The 15,915-nt window shown below is 44.6% G+C and overlaps 1 protein-coding gene across 10 annotated transcripts in view; it reads left to right on the top strand.

Annotated features, from left to right (window-relative positions):
* Positions 1 to 15,915, top strand: part of rfx3 (regulatory factor X, 3 (influences HLA class II expression)) — a 667,766-nt gene that overhangs the window by 363,611 nt on the left and 288,240 nt on the right. For all 10 annotated transcript variants that reach the window (XM_072516895.1, XM_072516900.1, XM_072516898.1 and 7 more), the window contains one exon: positions 6,262 to 6,520. In XM_072516895.1, coding sequence (XP_072372996.1) covers positions 6,262 to 6,520 — 259 coding nt within the window. The remainder of the gene's footprint in view (positions 1 to 6,261; positions 6,521 to 15,915) is intronic.

Below are 15,915 nucleotides of genomic sequence, written 5' to 3'. Positions count from 1 at the left end.
GTACATCTCCCCCCACCCCCAGCCCACTGTCCTGTTGAGTTGTATGTACCTGAAAAGAAGGCAGTTGGTGATGCTGATGGTGTTGCTTCTGCTGCTGTTCCTAATCAAATGTCCAAGAGAGAGCTGCATAAGCTCTGATGTCCTCAAATGTTATACCTATGTATAACTGTTCTCATGTGCCTAGTCTTAATAATGAATCACCAATGTGTTTACACAATCTCTTGTGAGTGATGATTGCCTTTTGTCTTGTACAGTAACCGAGCACAAGGTTTTATATTATAATAACAAGGCAGGAGGTTTGTAACAAGGCCAAGCAGGTTAATTATCAACCTGCAAATCCTTACAGTAAACCTACAGCAGGCAGTAAGAGCAGCCAAGCGTCCTGGTCAGCCAAAGCCATGTGAAAGCTGCAATGCAACAGCCTCCCTACATTAAAAGACTCCAAGCGCAGGTTCTTGCCACAGATGTACTCTGTGAAATGCAGTTTCTTCACTTGGCCAGGAACATTTCCAGTTCCTAGGACCAGCATGTTTGCAGGAAGTGCCTCCAACTACAGCTCCTTGAAGCCTGTGTTTCGGAACTGGAGTGGCGGCTGGGGACATTGGAGCATCCGTGAGGCGGAGAGTATTGTGGGGAGCATGTATAGAGCGTTGCTCACACCACATGCTCAGACTCCACAGGCAGGAAAGAAATGGATGACCACCAGACAGAGCAGCAGGACTAGGCAGGCAGCGCATGAATCTCCTGTGGTTATTCCCCTGCAAAATAGATGAACCGATTTGGATACTGTTGAGGGGTATGACCTCGCAGGAAATAATAGCAGCAGCCAAATGCGTAGCACCTCGATTGGCTCTGCTGCACAGAGGAGGAGCAAATGGTGTATACATGTAATAGTTACAGGGATTCAGTTGTGAGGGCAATAGATAGACCTTTCTGTGTCCACAAAATATACTCTAGGATGGTATATTGCCTCCCTGATGCAAGCGTCAAGGATGTCTCAGAATATACAGGACATTCTGAAAGAAGAAGGTGAACAGCCAGTTGTCGTGACAAACATTGGTACAAAGGATATAGGTTAAAAAAAGGGATGAAGTCCTGAAAGCAGAATATAGGGAGCTAGGAAGCAAGCTGAAAAGTAATACCTCAAAGGTAATGATCTTGGGATTACTACCAGTGCTACATGCTAGTCAGAGTAGAAACAGCAGGATTATATAGGATGAAATTGTGGCTGAAGAGATGGTGTGAGGGTTTCAGATTCCTGGGGCATTGGGACCGGTTCTGGGGGAGCCTGGGGGAACCTGTATAAACTGGAGGGTTGCACCTGGGCAGGACTTGGACGGAAGTCCTTTGGGGGGTGGGTGGGGGGTGTTCTTGCTAGAGTGATTTGGAACGGTTTAAACCAATAAGCAGGCGGATGGGAATCTATGTGAGGATTCAGAGCAGAGGAAATCAAGAACAAGAGAACAACACAGCAAAGAGAATAAGAAAAGCGATGGGCAGAGTAATCAAGGGCCAGAATCAGATAAGGACACAGTAAAAAATTGTAGAAAGGCGACAAGGAACTTTAAAAGGACGAGCATTGAATGCTTGGAGTGTTCGAAATAAAATGGATGAATTAGGTGCGTGAACAGCTGTATACGGCAATGATATAGTTGGGATTACGAAGATATGACTCCAAGGTGATCAAGGATGAGAACGAAACATTGACGGCTATTCAGTGTTTGGGAAGGACAGACAGAAAGGAAAAGCCGGTGGCGTTGCACTGTTGATTAGAGAAGATATTGAGACAAGACTGAGAAAAGTTATTTGCACAGACAATATGGAATCTGTAAGAGTCAAGTTAAGAAACACCAAGGGGCAAAAATCATTTGTGGATATGAGTCGAGTTAAAAAACACCAGGGGTAAAAATCAGTGATTGAGATGGTATGCAGACCACCAAACTGTAGTGGTAATGTTGGAAATAGCATAGACAGAAAATCAGAGATGCCTGTGATAAAGGAACATCTGGGGTTAAGGGTGACTTTAATCAGCATATAGATTGGATGAGTCAAATTACTCACAGTACAATAGAGGAGGAATTTCTGGAGTGTATATGGGATGGTTTTCAGGACCAATACATTGAGGAACAAACAAGGGAACAGGCTATCTTGGACTGGGTATTGTCCAAAAAAGCCATGAATAATATACCGGAAGTTGGAGAAACACATGTTTTAGTGAGGAGCTGAAGGAAATCAGTATCAATAGATAAATGGTTGGGGAAATTGATGGGAGTAAAGCCTAATAAATCTCCAGAGCCTGATAATCTTCATCCCAGAGAAATTAAGGAAGTCACCCTAGAAAAACTAGATCCATTGGTGGTCACTTTCCAAAATTATATGGACTCTGGAATGGTTCCTACAGATTGAAGGGTAGCTATGTAACCCCACTATTCAAAAAGGAAGGTAGAGAGAAAACAGAGAACTATCAACTAGTGAGCCTAACGTCGGCAGTGGGGAAGTCGCTAGACTCCATTATCAAGGATTCCATAGTATAGCATTTGGAAAGCAACGGTATAATAAGGCAGTCAGCATGGATTTACAAAAGGGCAATCATGCTTGCCAAATCTACTGGAATTCAACTGTAGAGTTGACCTGAGATGTGGTTTATTTAGACTTTCCGAAGACCTTCGTCAAGGTCTTACGTAGTCGATTACAATGTAAAGTTAAAGTTAATGTAATTGCGGGTAGTGTCTTGAGATGAATAGAAAGCTGGTTAGCAAATAAGATGCAAAAAGTTGGATTAAATGGGTCTTTTTCCGAATGGCAGGCAGTGACTAGTGGGGTACCACAGGGATTAGTGTTAGGACCCCAACTGTTCACGTTATAAATTAATGATTTGGATGAGGGAAGTGTATTGCAGATGATATAAAGCTGGGTGGGAGGGTGAGCTGTGAGGAGGATGCAGAGATGCGTCAGTGTGATTTGGACAGTCTGAGTGAGTGGGCATATGCATGGCAGATATAGTATTATAGTATAATGTGGATAAATATGAGGTTATCCACTTTTATTGCACAAATAGGAAGGCAGATTATTACTTGAATGGGTGTAAATTGAGGGAGGTGGATATAATAATAATCTTTATTGTCAAAAGTAGGCTTACATTAATGAAATGAAAAAAAATGAATGAAAAATGAAAATCGCTTATTGTCACAAGTAGGCTTCAATGAAGTTACTGTGAAAAGCACATTCCGGCACCTGTTCGGGGAGGCTGGTATGGGAATCGAACCGTGCTGCTGGCCTGCCTTGGTCTGCTTTAAAAGCCAGCGATTTATCCCAGTGTGCTAAACCAGCCGCATTAACGCTGCAATGATGTTACTGTGAAAAGCCCCTGGTCGCCACATTCCGGCGCCTGCTCGGGTACATGGAGGGAGAATGCAGAATGTCCAAGTTCCCTAACAGCAAGTCTTTCGGGACTTGCGGGAAGAACCCGAAGCACCCGGAGGCAACCCACGCAGATACAGGGAAAACAGGCAGACACCGCACAGACAGTGACCCAAACCGTGAATCAAACCTGGGACCCTGGCGCCATGAAGCAACAGTGCTAACCACTGTGCTGCCATGCCACCCATTATTCAGGCTGGCGGTGCCGATGTGGCAGTACCAGGGTGCCACCCCGCCCAGAGGGAAAGCACCTGGGGGCCTCCGATCCGCTGGGAGATCCCACAAGTACCGTTTGTCTGGTCCACGTTTGTGGAGACCAGCACTGAACGGCGTTCGCCCGAGATCTCCAAAGTGACGGGTTAGATCCCACGCCTTTGGTAGATCACGGGAGTGCATATTAGAGTGAGACTAGTTGTCTCACTCTAATATGCAGATTTGCTAAAAATGACCCCACCCACAATGGATGGGATCTACATCGTGATGTCTCGCGAGACCACGTTAGATCACGCGAGGCATGGCAAGCCGGGTAGATCCCGGAAGAGGGCTCTTCCGACATCGACGAGCCGCGCCGTACTGCCTTTCAGACGCAACGCGGCCGGTAGATTGCACCCATCATGTGCAATTTTGGTGTTCTTATCTGAACAAGCATGTTCTTTAGATAGAGGGAGTGAAGGTTTAACAAGCTGATTCCTGGGTTGGCAGGTCTGTCATATGAGGAGAGATTAAGTCAGTTAGGATTACGTGCATTGATGTTTAGAGGAGTGAGAGCGGATCTCTTTGAAACTTATAAAATTCTAACAGGGTTGACCGGGTAGATTCAGAAAGAATGTTCCCGATGGTGGGGAATTCCAGAACTAGGGGTGTAGTTTTTAAAATAAGGGGTAAACCTTTCAGGACTGAGGTGAGGAGAAATGTCTTCACCCAGAGAGTGGTGAATCTGTGGAATTCACGACCACAGAAAGTAGTTTAGGCCCAACATTGTGTGATTTCAAGAAGGAATTCGATATAGCTCTTGGGGTCAAAGGGATCAAGGGGTATGGGGGGAAGACAGGACCAGGAATTTGATGATCAACCATGATCATTATTAATGGTGGAGCAAGCTCAAAAGGCCTAATGGCCTACTCTTCTATTTTCAATGTATGTTTCTATGTAGGTCTCCCTGCACATTATGTGCATAGAATGTTTTTAAATAAATGTAGAGTACTCTATTCATTTTTTTCCAATTAAGGGGCAACTTCACGTGGCCAATCCACCTACCCTGCACATCTTTGGGTTGTGCGGGCGAAACCCATGCAAACACGGGGAGAATGTGCAAATGCCACACGGACGGTGACCCAGGGCCGGGGTCGAACCTGGGACCTCAGCGGTGTGAGGCAGCAGTCTAACCACCACGCCAACGTACTGCCCTCGCTCTGTACATAGAATTAAGAATTTACAGCAAAACAATAGGCTATTCGGTCAGGGAGTCTCTGTGGTACTTGTATGCCACAAAAGTTTCCCCCCCCCCCCCCATTCCATTTACATCATCTCAGCGTTTCAGCATATCTTTTGTTTTCATTTATTGGTTGTGCATGTTGCTGGCTGGGTCAGCATTCGTTGCCCATCTCTAATTTCCCTTGAACTAAGGGGCATGCCAAGTAATACCAATACTGACCATTTATCATTTTTCGGTGTGTCCCCCCAGGTCACTGTTCGTGTGGGGTTCGCACATTCTCCCTGTGTTTGCGTGGGTTTCGCCCAAAAGATGTGCAGGGTAGGTGGATTGGCCACGCTAAATTGCCCCTTAATTGGAAAAAATGAATTGGGTACTCTAAATTTATTCTTAAAACATTTTTTTAAAAAGCATTCCCTGCTCCACAGTTGGATTATCCAGTTCTCATTTGATATGGAAGGAAACAACAGTGAGAAATAGTGGTAGATAATTTATTTCTGTGTTCATTACATTTTTACAGAATAACCTTCTTAAACAACAAAGTTATACATTGGGGGGGAAAAAAGGTTCCAGGCCCAATAAGATTGATTTGTACCTAAGTGGTCAATTTGTTTCACACCAAGTAAACCAATTTTAATTTTCCTCCTGATGTTACTTAATATTGCAGTTTTGTCTATATTGAAATCTAATGTAAAATAAAGTGAATAGATTATTTTCATATTTCAGTATTTCTTTGTCCAGTAGAACTTCTCTATATTACACTTGATCAAAAATCTGGTGGATAGGCTGCAACTTTATGTATATTTTATCTCTATATTTTGAAGTGATAAAAGTTGTTCCTTGCAAGAAGATCTATATAAGTAAATGTTGTAAAATCACCAAGAATAGCAGTTTAAAATGTTAATGATTTGTAAGCGAATGTCAAACGGGTAGCATCAGATAATTATTTAATTTTCCAACATTTGAGGGGAAAGTGAAATGTAACGTGGTTCGTTATATTGACTGCCACTCTGATGTGGTCTCCACAATGTAAAATTGATTCCTTATTAATTATTAGTTTTTGTTCTGCTATGAGCTATAGCAATTTTGTTTCTTAAGATATGTGCTAATTTTAATTTACAAATTGAAAATATAAATTCACATTACTGGAAAATAAATGCATTTAAATCCTGTGGTGCAAGCTCTGCTGTTATGTTATGAAATGGGTTCACAGGTTTTCAGAGTCTCATAAATCATATATCCTCAGTAATGCATTCAGTTAAACAATCAGGATTGTATCCCAGCATGTGATTTTTATCAATTTATTTTAACATTTATTTTGTTCTCGCTAATCTAATGCTGTTGCAGGCATTGTAGAAAGGTCTACCTATGCAAGGATATTAAACTTCGCTTTTAATCAATTTCCTCAGACGATCAACTACCTATCCCTACTCAGAGGCCCAAATGTATAGCCAGAACACAGGAGGGACATATTTCGACTCCCAAGGAAACTCTGCCCAGGTGACAACAGTGGTCTCATCCCACAACATGGTGGGCACTGGCGGCATTCCAATGGGCGTTACAGGCGGTCAGATAATCAGCAGCTCAGGGGGTGCCTATCTTATAGGCGGGTCAATGGAGGGATCTAATCACCCAGTCAGCCACACAACACGTGCTTCTCCAGCCACAGTAAGTACTTACAGAATATAATGCATTATGCTTTAGCCTGCTGTAAATTTGAATTAAGATTATGTTACTTGTATTGTTTTACATAGCAGTCTTTATGAACTGGGGATCCAGGTTGGGTAATCCAAGAACAGGTGCAGTTATGCTGATACATTTATCATAGAATCCCTACAGTGCAGAAGGAAGCCATTCAGCCCATTGAGTCTACACCAACCCTTGAATGAAGTACCCATTTACACTCTCCTGTCCACCCTGCACATCCATGTAACCCCATAACCTAACCTGCACATCTTTGTTCATTAGGGGGCAATTTAGCATGGCCAATCCACCTAGCCGCGCATCTTTGGACTTTGGGAGGAAACTGGAGCACCCGGGGGAAACCCACAAAGACACGGGGAGAACGTACAAACTCCACACAAACAGTGACCCAAGGCCGGAATTGAACTCTAGCCTTTGATGCTATGATGCAGCAGTGCTAACTACTGTGCCACTGTGCTGTCTATCTGTAACGCAAACTTTACTGATCCATCTGGACAGAAGACAGCTATTGTTTGATTCTTCACCTGATTTGAATGTCTGTCTTTTTTATTATTTGTTTGTGCTTCACAAAACATAATTAAAAAGTACAATTTCCAAGATTTACCCAACATCCCTGCAGCTCATTGGTGCATATTTTAGCAACAGTAAAGCATAAAGGGTGTAAATTCCATAGCACTGGCCCGCCATTGCGAACTGGATGCAGGGAACAAATCCCTACACCAAATACGTAAACCTGAGGTTCTGGACTTTGGACTTCTGCTTTTAGAAACTTAGAGCAAGGAAAACAATCATAGAAACTGCAGGGAGGTCAAGCAGGTGCCACAAAGGTCTTCAAAAACTGTTGCTTCACCTGGCATTCCAGAATGTTTTTGAAAGAAAGTAGCTAATTAATTGTCTCATTGGGGGCCTTGGGCTTCAACAAAGAATGCTGGATGAGAGTAGGCCTGTCACCTGCCCAGCTCCATTTTCAAAATGGGTACTTTAAAGTACATTAGGCCTCTAATTTATATTTTACTTCTCTGCTGGAGACATTTAAACAAATTTGGTAATGGGACCAACGCTGCGCAGATTGGCCACAGAAAATAGGAGCATGGCATTCCATTTTCTACCTTCATGCTACTTTTTAATTACATTTATACATACTGTCAAATCTCTGTGATTATTCACATTCAAAAATAAACTGCTACATAATTATAGAGTTTATTCTATGTTGGGATAATATTCCAGATTAGTTAGTTAGGATCAGCTCCTGCCCTTTATCCAGGGCGACCACACATGTCCCCCACAGTAGGATACCATCTTTGACACTGAATTCTGACAACTTCGAGAAAAATGTTCTCAACTCGCCCGAGAGCTGTCTAATTTGCTGACTATATAAGGCACACGCTGAACTTTCGATAGGACCATGTCCATCTGCGTCCATTCGTGGATCTGCGATACCATGACCAGCAATAAGTCCATGAAATTTAAGATCACGACCACCTCGACCGTCATGGGGGTCAACAAGGGGCTGGTTGACAAAGGAAACGGGCTCAGCGCATCAGCATTCCTAATTTGCTTCCCCGGCCTATGCTCCAGAGAATATTTGTAGGCAGCGAGCAGCATTTCCCAATGCTGGATCCGCATGGAAGCAATGGACTGAATTAACTTATCCTCTCTGAAAAGACCAAGCAGAGGCTTATGAGCAGTCATGATAGTGAAGTGGCAGCCAAAAACATACTGGTGAAAACGTTTCACCACAAAGACCACTGTCAGGCTCTCCTTTTCAATCTGCACATACATTGACTGCAGCGGATAAGAAGTATGAGATGCGAAAGCTATTGGCCGTTCCCCTCCATTCTCCATCTTGTGGGACAGGATGGCCCCGATGCCACCGGGGAAAGCAGAGCTTTGCAGACGTGGATTCAAATCCCATCCTCGTTGCCTGTTTTGTGAAGACCTAACTGGCCAGCTCTTCATACAACAGAAACGTTTTACCGATTGCCCCGCCCCCTTATTGGGGGAGTTCATGTTCCCCGAGATCCATGGGGTAACCAGTTGTCCCTATGAAATAAGATTTGTGCAGGTTACAACAATCTGATATTTAAGCATTACTGGTTGATAAGAGTGGGGATTTAATTGCACTGTGGTCCTTTTTACTTTGCTTGCACTTGGCATTCCTGCTTTCGGGATGGGAATCCCTGAATTTGACAGCACGTTCATGGGTTTTAATAGCTTGCTGGGGATTGTTGGTTTGTCATCACGGCAAAGGGAGAACCTAAGGTAAAAGAGTGAAATGTTGGGTTTGGCTTGTTCCTGGTGTCTACCAAGAGTGAGGGAGGCACGATGGCACAGTGGTTAGCACTGCTGCCTCACACCGTCAGGAACTCTGGTTCAATTCCAGCCTTGGATGACTGTGTGTGGAGTTGGCACGTTTTTCCTATATCTGTGTCGGTTTCCTACAGGTATTCCTCTTCCCACCGTCCAAAGATGTGCAGGTTAGGTGGATTGGCCATGCTAAATTTCCCCTTGCGTCCAAAGATGTGATGTAGAGGTTAGGTGGGGTTACGGGAATAGGGTAGGGGAGTGGGGCTAGGCTGGATGCCCTGTTGGCGGGTCAGTGCAGACTCACTCGGCTGAATTGCTTCCTCCTGCACTGTAGGAATTCTATGGATCTTATCCTGCATGCTATTCTATGTACCAATGGACTTGAGCCTTATAACAGTGGAGATATATTTGACAGCAATAGTTTTAACGATTAAGGAATCTTTCTAAACTTTAAATTTTGAGTTTGCATTCGGTTCTTGGACTCTTTGGTTTATCTCGGACTCATCATTTATGCGTATGCATCTGAAAAGCAGAATGTCAGCTAATGTTGACCAATTGCACAGCACTCTCAAAGAACTGAAGGCGACAGAGGAGGCAGCCCCACCATGAGGCTCAGGACTCATTCAGTCAGCAGAGTGGCCGGCATGGAGCCACGTCATCCTTACTGGCTGTACGGAGAAGGTGGCGGTGACGGCAGCAGGGCAGGCAATGATGCCGAGCAAGGCAGCAGGGGAAAAGCAGGAGCTCCCGGCAGTGGCGGTGGTCCTGACTCGGTTAATGGTTCCCAGGAGACGGGAAAAGGAGGAGGCCCCGCGCAACCGGGACCTGCAGCTCAACCTGAGCTCGAGGGCGGCATCACTGTCCGATTCACTGCTGTTTCACCTGGCACCATGCTGGTTCAACACACACAGCGGTTTCAAGTACCCAATTTGTTCAAAATCTGTAGCTTCCGACGAGTTGGAGATGCGCTTTATAATGTGTCTTAGCAAACCACGACTCTCCTACAACAGAGGTGTCATACTTGCTCGTGTCAAACTTTAGTGCTTCATTTGGACTTGAATTCTGAGATGGTGCCAAAATATGGCGACTCTCTGCGAGCACTTCCCTACAGATCCTCTTCCTACATCTTTTATAACCGTTATTTATAGTAGGTTCTATGCATTCATGTATGGAACGATCTGCCTGGACTGTACGCAGAACAATATTTGACACTGTACCTCGGTACACGTGACAATAAATAAATCAAATCTGTATTTGTCAAGCGTGAGCATTTAGCGTATTTACATTTTCTTAATTTCAACAATTCGAGCAAGCACGGTAGCAGAGTGGTTAGCACAGTTGCTTCACGGCTCCAGGGTCCCAGATTCCTGGCTTGAGTCACTGTCTATGTGGAGTGTGCACGTTCTCCCCGTGTCTGCGTGGGTTTCCGCGGGTGCTCCGGTTTCCTCCCACAGTCCAAAGATGTGCAGGTTAGGTGGATTGGCCATGATAAATTGACCTTAGTGACCAAAAAGCTTAGGTGGGGTTACTGGGTTATGGGGATAGGGTGGAGGCGTGGGCTTAAGTGGGGTGCTCTTTCCAAGAGCTGGTGCAGACCCGATGGGCCAAATGACCTCCTTCTGCTCTGTAAATTCTATGATTCTATGAAAACATAGTTTTGTTTTTAATTCATTCTTGAATACTGGGAACTGTTGTCAAAGCCTGTGTCGTGTTGGGTGTTCTGATGTACAAACGATCCAACACGGCTGGAGATGGCGTAACTCAATTTTATGTACTACGTAACTATAACAGCACACTGCTAACTTGGGTACGTGCATTACCAGCTAATCTGTGGACCCTGTCCTATTACTATCTGGGTGAGGCACTCAACACATGGTGAATGTTTGAGTGGCAGGCTCTGAGCTCAGTGCTCTGAGCTGGCTGCTGCTGGAATCAGCAGGAACTGTAGTGTCCCCTGTTTTTATAGTGCGTGTGCTCTCACTGGTGATTGGCTGTGATGTTGTGTGTGTGTTGGTTGGTCCTACTGCATGTCCATCAGTGTGTGTTTGATTGCACCATGATATGCTGATCTAAATATCATGACATCCCCCCTTTTCGCAAAGAATATGTGCCTACATGATAATAAATAAAGAAGTGTGGTGAGTACATCTAATCATGTGTGTGCAATATTTACAACAATATGTACATGTGGCTGTACTATATACACAGGAAGGTGCCAGGTGCAGAAACTAACTATGTTACAAGAATGAAACTAATGTCATTAACAAACAATAACAAAATCTTAAACAGTATGGCAAAAAGTGAAAAACAGTATGTCAGAAACAAGTCAGTGAGTCCAATATGAAAAGGTTCATAAATTAAGTGTCTCAGGTGGGCGACGAATTCGGGTTGACCGTCAGGGTGGTACACCACTCGTCGTCCGGGTCAATGCTGTGCACTGACAGCGGCTGGTGCATTCGACTCGGGGACAGCTTGTTCTTGTTGTTGACAACAACGCGGAAGGGCTCCCTGTCCTCAGTGTCATTGGTCTGTGTGACATCGGGATTGGACTCGGTGAACGTGGGTTGAATTGCCCGAACGTTTCTGCGAGGCTGGTTAAACAGGTACGAGTTGGCAGGGTGAGCTGCTCGACAGCAGGCAGCGTAGTGGCCCAACCTGCCACAGTGTAGGCATTATCGCGCTTTGGCAGGACATTGCCGGTTTAAATGGGCGGAGCCACAGTTGCCGCACGTCGTGATGTCAGTGTGTTCGTTGCGCCACCGCGCATGCGTGGTGCGGTCTTGTGTAGTGCGCGCCTGCACATCGCGTTCCTCTGCGTCAGCGTCCCCTCTTTTGGCGCGTACAAACGCAGCAGTCCTCGGAAAGCGCGTGAAATGGCCGGCCTCCTCCAGGCCGCGGCCCGGGAGGTACTCGGTCCTCTGGACACGCTCTGCCTCGTGGAGCCCGTGCCGCGCCGTTTCGGCCGCCTGGATGTGTGAGTACCGGCTGGTGGCGTTCTCATGGAGGACGCAGGTCTCGACGGCAGTCGCCAGGGTGAGTTGCTTGCCCCGAAGGAGCTGCTGGCGCAGGGTGTCCGACATGACTCCGAAAACTATCTGGTCACGTATCATGGAGTCAGAGGTGGTCCCATAGCCGCAGGACTGCGCGAGGATGCGGAGGTGTGTTAAGTAAGACTGGAAAGGTTCGTCCTTACCTTGCAGGCGCTGCTGGAACAGGTACCTCTCGAAGCTCTCGTTTATTTCAACGCTGAAGTGTTATTCGAACTTCAGGAGCACCGTCATGTATTTGGTTTTGTCCTCTCCATTCGTAAATGTAAGGGAGTTAAAGATGTGGATGGAGTGTTGCCCCGCCGTGGAGAGAAGAAGGGCAATCTTCCTGGTGTCCGATGCATTCTCCCTGTCTGTGGCCTCGAGGAAGAGTTGGAAGCACTGCTTGAACAGTCTCCAATTGACCCCGAGATTGCCAGTGATTCGGAGCGGCGGCGGCGGGTTGATGTTCTCCATGGTGCAGGACGGCGGATTGATGATGCATTGCAGGTAGGTTTCACAGGCGCTGGCTTGTGTCCACTTCTGGTATCATGTCGTGTTGGGTGTTCTGGTGTACAAACGATCCACCACGGCTGGAGATGGTGTAACTCAATTTTATTTACTACTTAACTATAACAGCACACTGCTAACTTGGGTACGCGCATTACCAGCTAATCTGTGGACCCTGTCCTATTACTATCTGGATGAGGCACTCAGCACATGGTGAATGTCTGAGTGGCAGGCTCTGAGCTCAGTGCTCTGAGCTGGCTGCTGCTGGAATCAGCGGGAACTGTAGTGTCCCCTGTTTTTATAATGCGTGTGCTCTCACTGGTGATTGGCTGCGATGTTGTGTGTGTGTTGGTTGGTCCTACTGCATGTCCATCAGTGTGTGTTTGATTGCACCATGATATGCTGATCTAAATATCATGACAGCCAGCATTTATTGGCTAGCCCCAATTCCCCTTCAGAAGATAGTGATGTGCAAACTTGTTGAACCACTGGGCTAGTGGTGCTCCAACAATGCTGTTAAAGGTGACGGTTCCAAGATTTTAAGGAATTGTAATATGTATAAGCCCATGTTAGGGTGGCGAGTCTAGAGGTGATGGTGTTCTCATGAACTTGCTGCTCTTGTTCTTGGATGGTGGAGTTGCACATTTGGGAGTAGCTTCCACAGAAGAATTGGCAAATTGCTGTATTTGATCCTTTTGATGGTACACACTGCAGCCAGAGTGGGCGAGTGAAGGATGTACATGTTTAAACTGGTGGATGAAGTGCTGATCAAGTCCTGGATAGTGTCACATTTCTTGAGGGTTGTTCCAGCTGCACAGCTATCGCGGTTCTGAATTGTGTCTTGTAGGTGGTAGAAAGCTTTTGGAGAGTAAGGTGGTGAGTCATTTCCTGCAGAATACTCAGCTTCGGACCTGTTCTTAGTCACCGCAGAATATATGCAACTTATCTAGTTGAGTCTATGGTCAATGGTAACCACCCCCCTCCCCCAAATGTTTATGGTAGTTTAGCAGTCATTGAATGTCAAAGGGAGGTGGATAAACTTGCAAATGGCCATTGTATGAATCTTCTGTGCTGTTGGTGTAGAGCACAGTCACCTGAAATTGTTCGTGTAAATGTAACATTTCAGGATGTATTTCAGAACATTGTTGAAGTATCAGTGTTCTGCAAATGATTTACGGCCGACCAATGAGATGGCAATTTTGTGACTGATTAAAGTGCCAATTTTTTCTGTATTAATGTTGGCCAAATCTGCATTGCTACCCATATAAAAATCAACACCAAATCATGTGTACCAAATCACAAAAGAGAAAATCTTACACTATTGATAAAAGCCGAAGACATTGCCCAGATCAACTGTGATGCTATGCAAGCATTTGTCTTGCAAGGAATGGGGATTGCTGAATCAATTCTTCATGGGTGGCTAAAAGGTGAAGAGAAGTTGTGAAAGAAAGACCATAATTCAAACAAGAAACCTCTCAACAAGACCATACAGGGCTGCGTGGTAGAACAGTGGTTAGCACCGTCTCTTCACAGCACCAAGGTCCCAGGTTCGATTCCCGGCTTGCGTCACTGTGCGGAGTCAGCACGTTCTCCCTGTGTCTGCATGGGTTTCCTCGGATGCTCCGGTTTCCTCCCTCAAGTCCCGAAAGACCTGCTGTTAGGTAATTTGGACATTCTGAATTCTCCCTCCGTGTACCCGAACAGGCGCCGTAATGTGGTGACAGGGTGCTTTTCACAGTAACTTCATTGCAGTGTTAATGTCAGCCTACTTGTGACAATAAAGATTATTATTCATATTATATAAACATATGGTTCACCCAGTAGAGAACAAAGGGCACGTCCATATCTAGTCCTATTATTCAAGCTCATGCTAAACGATTTTGCCACCAAATGAATGGAGTGACAATGCCTCAATTGAGATTAGAGCCAGTAAAGGATGGTTAGCAGCATTCCAGAACCAACATGGCACTTTGCAAGTTACCAAAAGAAGAGAACAACAATACGCAGATGAACCTGTCACAAAATTATTTCCTGCTAAATTAAAGGAGATTTTACAGGAAGGACTCACGAAAGAACAGGTTTACAGCTGTGACAAAGCTGCCCGTACCACAATGTTATCAATAAAAGATACTAGGAACAACAAGTGACACCAACAAAACATCTGGATTTAAACAGATAAAGGCAAGGCTTCATTACAGTCTTCCTTTGCTGTAACAAAACTTGTCTGCCAAAGCAACTCTGCTTGTCATCGAAAGGTTCACCAAACCCCACTGCTTCCATGATCCAAAGCTAAAATCTCTGTTATGCCAATATTGAAGTGGTGCCTGAACCTGGGTAACTTTATCAATTTTGAAGATGTCAAAAAACTATTCAGACAGAAGAAATGTCATCCCACTGCTTGTCAACTGCCCTGCATACCCATTCCCAGAGAACCTGGTAATGTCAGAAGGGGACATCGCAAACATCTATCTACTAAAATATAAATCAGAATTTAATCCATTGATCAAGGCATCGTATTGACCTTCAAAGGTAATTACAGAAAGAAAACTGTTCAAGAGAATGGTGGACTGTAAGTATCACCTGATAACTTGCTTGAATTAAACTCCCATGTAAGAGTGAATCCATGTATGCTCCATATCATGCAAGTGATAACCAATTGTATCAAAACATCTAGAGATTGGTCCTGAGTGCAGCATCCGAATTAGAAACCAACAGCGACGACACAAAAAATGTTGAAACCTTCACTGAAGAAGAAATGCATAAATGCGAGAAGCGAATTGTGGACTACGATGTATTCAATGTCCACAATGTCCACAATCTAAATAACATGAAATCTGGACTTGGAGCCAAATTAAATACTGACAACATGAATTAAAGGCTGAATACCAATGCCTAAGAAGTTACAATACGATGGCAGATGATCAATTGTTGGTCTGTGTAAGAGACATCCAGCAAGCTGAAGTTGATGATAATGATGTGCCAAGACAGAACTGCCATCATCCCTTCCGTTATCCAGTACCTAGAAGAATCACTGAGATGGTTGGAAACCCATGAAAACAGAACACTGCTCGTAGGACACAAAATCAAAACGTTCTACGTCTAACAAAGACAGAGGTGAGGAGTAATGGCAAACAATGAAAGATTATTTAATTTCTTCAACAATTCAATAGTGACTGGTTGTACATGTGCATTCACATTGCCGTTGAATTGATTATTTTTATTTTATTTGTTTTATTATTCTGGTTACAGGCTTGGTGTTTTTGAAAGAGCCTGGTTATAACACGGTTTCACCTTTCATGATCAAGACCCAGTGGTCTGCGCTATAGCGGGAACCCAGTGTAATTACTGTACTATGTGAGACTGTGTGTGCAAGAAGCATTTTTAATCCCCATCAGAGCAATCATGCCTCAGGAAATCTTGATTTAAATTAATCCCATGAAGGATAACAAGCAACTGAACTGCATTCTGAAATGTAATTTCACAGTAAGAATCATTTTTTGAGGAAGATTTTTTGTT

This window comes from Scyliorhinus torazame, chromosome 9 (genome assembly GCF_047496885.1).
Source record: "Scyliorhinus torazame isolate Kashiwa2021f chromosome 9, sScyTor2.1, whole genome shotgun sequence".
In the NCBI taxonomy this organism is placed as follows: Eukaryota; Metazoa; Chordata; class Chondrichthyes; order Carcharhiniformes; family Scyliorhinidae; genus Scyliorhinus; species Scyliorhinus torazame.
Note: the sequence above shows the minus strand (reverse complement) of the source record. Positions and strands in the feature narration are given on the sequence as shown.